Source organism: Coregonus lavaretus (assembly GCF_964263955.1).
Source record: "Coregonus lavaretus genome assembly, chromosome: 4".
Lineage (NCBI taxonomy): Eukaryota > Metazoa > Chordata > Actinopteri > Salmoniformes > Salmonidae > Coregonus > Coregonus lavaretus.
In genome coordinates this window covers 8662341-8667158 of record NC_139991.1, presented here as the reverse complement: position 1 = coordinate 8667158, position 4818 = coordinate 8662341, and the positions used below count along the sequence as shown (strand labels likewise).

Sequence of the window (4818 nt, the reverse complement as noted above, 5' to 3'; positions counted from 1 at the left end):
TTGGTTATGTGCCTCACATACAGTGTTGATATAGCAGCACTACATCAATATGTTATTCTAGACTTCTGACTCCCATAAACCTCAAGTTTAAAAACATGATGAACCTCAAACAGAACCCAGGTACAATCATAATGATGTTGTTGTAATGATAATGATGCTGGTAAAGCTGATAGTGCTGGTGACATTGGTGGTTCTGATGGTGATGATTATCAGAATTTGTGGAAGATCTCCATGATGGCAATGGTAGTGCTCTGTCCAAAAATGAAGGCTCCAACAATTACAGTAATCACACCCCACACAGTGCACACCACCCTGCAGACAGGGAGAGAGAGGGATAGAGAGACAGAGGAGAAAGAGATGGGTGCAATCAGGTCCATTCATGAATGTCTACAATAGTAATGCAATAGTATGCAATTTATTGGACCACAACTTCAGTTAACTCATGTTTTGTGGGCAGTTTGTGATTCAATTCAACACCACCAGGTGATCTCATAACTTCAAACTACTCCACTCACCTGACTATGGGCGACACAGGCTCTGACTGCATAGTGAATACCAGGCAAAGCCCTGCAACACACATCTCAATGTTAGTTGACACAAGTTTACACAAACACAGGATCAGCTCAACACAGGAACGCTTGTGATTCACAAACAACCTCAGACACACGCCTACATACACACACACACACACACACTTTGTTTCATACCAGGGAAGATAAAGATGAAGAAGGCACTGATTCCTCCAATAACGCTGATGACCTCACTCATGTCAGGGACAAACATGGCGATGAGGAGGGTGACTGTGATCCAGATGACAGTCAGAATCACTCTGCAGCGGTTCTCAAAAGAGCGTGTGACCCCACCGCGCCGGCGGCGACGAATACGCAACATCAGGTCCAGAATGACAGACCTGTGAAATTAACATAAATGTCCACACACAGACTCCGTTACATGGTAACACACAGAAACAACTGCCTGTATTGTCCAAGTGGGGCCCTACCTTCCCAACAGAAGTATAATTGGATAGATGGTGATGATTGAGATTCCAAATAGCAGTCTGGCAATGATCATGACCACATCATTTCCAGGATATGACATCAGAATATCAGCCGCCACTGTGCGCCCAAATGTCAGGAAGCCAAAGATGCCTGAGAACAGAGAAAGGGATATGACTGACAGCCTGCCTTGCCTGGAAGAGAATGCATGGCCAATAGCCAAGTGTCTAAACGCCATCTCCCACAATGCACTAAACAGCTGGACATCAGGTCCTGTTTGAATACTTCCTTGCATCCTTGTCATGCATACTTGAATCTTTAAATCCATCCTTGTTTTCTTGAGGTATTCACTGCTCAACGCTAAAACTATCCAACTGCTTTCACCAATCCAACCACTGATCAGTGATTACTTCAAGGAAGGAGGGATCATTCCATGGTTGACATGCCAGCTCACCTGTAAGGGTGTAGATGAGCAGGCAGAAGAACATAGAGATCACGGAGATGATCACCCAATGGGAGAGCTTCTTGTTCTCCATGCTGCTGTAGATGGCTATACAGGCCTCATGGCACTGCAACACACAAACACACATTCATATACATACTAATAATACACAAACACACATTCATATACATACTAATAATACACAAACACACATTCATATACATACTAATAATACACAAACACACATTCATATACATACTAATAATACACAAACACACATTCATATACATACTAATAATACACAAACACACATTCATATACATACTAATAATACACAAACACACATTCATATACATACTAATAATACACAAACACACATTCATATACATACTAATAATACACAAACAGAGTATAGGTGTTGTGGCAGTGTAACACACACACACAAGCAAATGCATAACCCTATAGTACAGATACAGCCTCCAGACTTCAAACAGTTAAAAGCTTGTTCTGTACCTGGAAGCCAAAACAGATGGTGGGGACGACGCTGAACATTGATGCCCATGAATCTATTCTAGAAAACACAGAAGACAGAGAATAACAGATAATCACACACAACATATGCACAAGGCCACAAGCATACTCATACTTGCCGAAGAAACACGTGCACACAAACACACATTCGCATACATACACATACTCACACAACCCAACTCACACACTCACTGACCCTTCACTGTGCTCTGGGGTAATGACGGCCGAATGTTCATCCATCATGTAGTATTTGACGATGACAGCCACACAGAGATATGTAGCAGCCAGAGTGCCCAGCACACTGAGTGATACAGAGAGAGACAAAGAGTCAAAGAAAGAGAGGGGAAATAGGGAGTATGAATAACCATGTAGTATCCCAATTTCAAACACACACACACATGCACAACACATACTACACAGGCAAACACCCGCGCTCCAACCGACACACCTGGTGTATTTCTGGATGCCAATCTCTTTGGGGATGGAGAGAGGGAGGATGAAGATGAGGCACATGATGAAGAGGTGGAAGCGTTGGTCTGTATACCAGTGGTATGGCATCTCGCCCTCAAAGGACCCCGTCACCATCTCATACAGAGACACACACACTGGAACACACAGAGGAAACAACAGGATGAAAACACCTAATGGAAAACCCTCATAGACGCACGTTAAAACATATTCAGGACGTTGGTGGTTCTATCGGTATACCAGATAACCGCATCCATTTATAACTGTGGCTACAGGGCCATTGTGGGAATGGCGTGATGCTGTGCCAATGCTGGCCGGGACGTTATCACTCACGTTTGTCCAGCTGGTCCTGCACCACCACCAGGAAGGCCACAGAGATCATGAAGAGGTTGAAGCAGAAGCAGACCTCACACAGCTGGCCGATGGCTCCCCCACACACCTCTCGCACCACGTCCTGATAGGTGTTCTTTCTGCTGATGGACGAGGCATAGCCCAGGATGATCAATCCGCTGATCAGGAACACCAGTGACACCTGGGGGTGGGGGTCGGGGTGAAAGAGAGTGTTTTGCAGTACATATATCGTTATGTCTGAGCATGTAAATGGTTCCAGCGCTATTCTCCCTTCCTCCCTGAATTGAATCCCTAAAATTGTTTGGATAGGTGATAGAAGTTTGACAGGGAGCTCACACTTGGCAGTTTAAATGCAAAACATGTTCCCCATCAATGATACAGTGAGAAGGAAACCACTAGAATAATTGTGTGTCATAACCCTGATGGAGTAAATCATCCACCAATCAGACACATACAGAAAGAAGCACACATGCACACAAACACACACACGCAGGCCTTCGTTGTGGGTCCTGCTGCTATTACAGTATACATGCATGGGCGCCTGCCTGGCTCCTGACCCATGAGCCCTTCATTAGAGTTAGCCTGTGAAAAGATGCATCTCATTCACACCAAGGAGAGGAAATTCAACAAAGCATGCCTAGGCCATGGGTGTATGCCGCCACACACAGGCAAACACACACAGGGGCAGACTGGGACCAGAAATCAGTCCTGGCATTTCTAACACACCAGACCATTATTTTCCTTGAGGCCCACACACTGGTCCATTTCTTTCCTTGAGGCCTCCACACCGGCCCATTTTTTCCTTGAGGCACCCATTATTAGTCAGTTAATTTTACGCAAAAGAAAAGTAAAACAGGCCCACTGGGCTAAAAATGGACCAGCCCATCTGGCATTTGCCTGATATGCCAGAAGACCAGTCCGCCACTGTGACACACACACACACAAACTAATATGAGAACATTTCAGTATTTACAGGATGAAGTAAACTCATTTTGACTTTAATGAAGGGTGCAACATGGTGCAAGGGTGCTATGACTTCCACAGATTTCCCATAGTGTATGTTTGATTGAATTGACACCTAGTTACAGCACGTCTTGATTGTGTGGACAAAAAAAGGTTTTCTGTTTTATTACTTTCCTCTTTTTTTAGAACAATCCCACTATTTTGGTTCTCGATTTATTGATTGCGCTCACCATTTCAACGCTGATGGCTGTATTCACTCCTCCCGCCTTCTCAAAAGCCCACGGGAAGTTAAGCAGTCCCGCGCCGAGGGCAGATTTGAGCATGATGAAGATGGCACCGAACGAACCGAGCCGTGGGGGATCCGCGTGCGACGCAGACCTCGCCAACAGGCTGATACTCTCACGGGCAAGTTCTTCCATGTTTGGCCACACAGGTCACCGTCCTTGTCCGTCTTTGCAGTACAGTTTGCTGGGGTCGGGATGGCAGATGTTACCGGTGCGCTCCAAAGCGCTTCTGCCTTCAAGCGCGTCGAGCCTCAAATAGCAATAGAGTGTGAGGAGATTAATTTAAATGAAGTGTCGCTGAAGTTTCCAGTCCCATCGAGTCCTCAGCGTTATGGCTTCAGAAAGAAAAAGTCGGCATTCATACATTTTTGCTACATAAACTGTATATATAGGCCTACCCTAGGTGACCGCTCTTTCTGTCCACGAGGCTTCCACGCGCCATAATTACACAAGAGAATCCGAGGTGGACTCAAATAAAACAGCCAACACATTTCACTCTGAGGTGACAAATATGATACCAGGCTGCGACCGTTAATGTGTGTGTGTGTGTCTAGGACACCTGACATCCCACTGGGTACTGACTTCAATTCAACGTATATTCCACGTTGGTTAAACGTAATTTCATTGAAATGACGTGGAACCAACGTTGATTCAACCAGTTTGCCTAGTGGGATAATATGTCCTGTTTAGTGGTTATCAGCTCGTTGTCCAGTTCTATGAAAAACGGTGGCTGGCAGCGGCACGTATAGGGAGAGGAGCGCGGTGCATAAAGGTGCATGTGCGT

General features: G+C 45.2%; 1 protein-coding gene across 1 annotated transcript; it reads right to left on the bottom strand.

Moving 5' to 3' along the window:
• Positions 1 to 209: 209 nt before the first annotated feature.
• LOC311127641 (putative sodium-coupled neutral amino acid transporter 8) lies at positions 210 to 4169 on the bottom strand (the record flags this gene model as incomplete). Its single annotated transcript, XM_084159468.1, has 10 exons — positions 210 to 312; positions 516 to 567; positions 708 to 910; positions 1001 to 1148; positions 1450 to 1564; positions 1951 to 2008; positions 2165 to 2269; positions 2417 to 2573; positions 2770 to 2968; positions 3981 to 4169. 10 exons carry the CDS (start codon positions 4167 to 4169, stop codon positions 210 to 212), a joined length of 1329 nt encoding a protein of 442 aa, XP_084015594.1.
• Between the last annotated feature and the right edge of the window lie 649 nt (positions 4170 to 4818).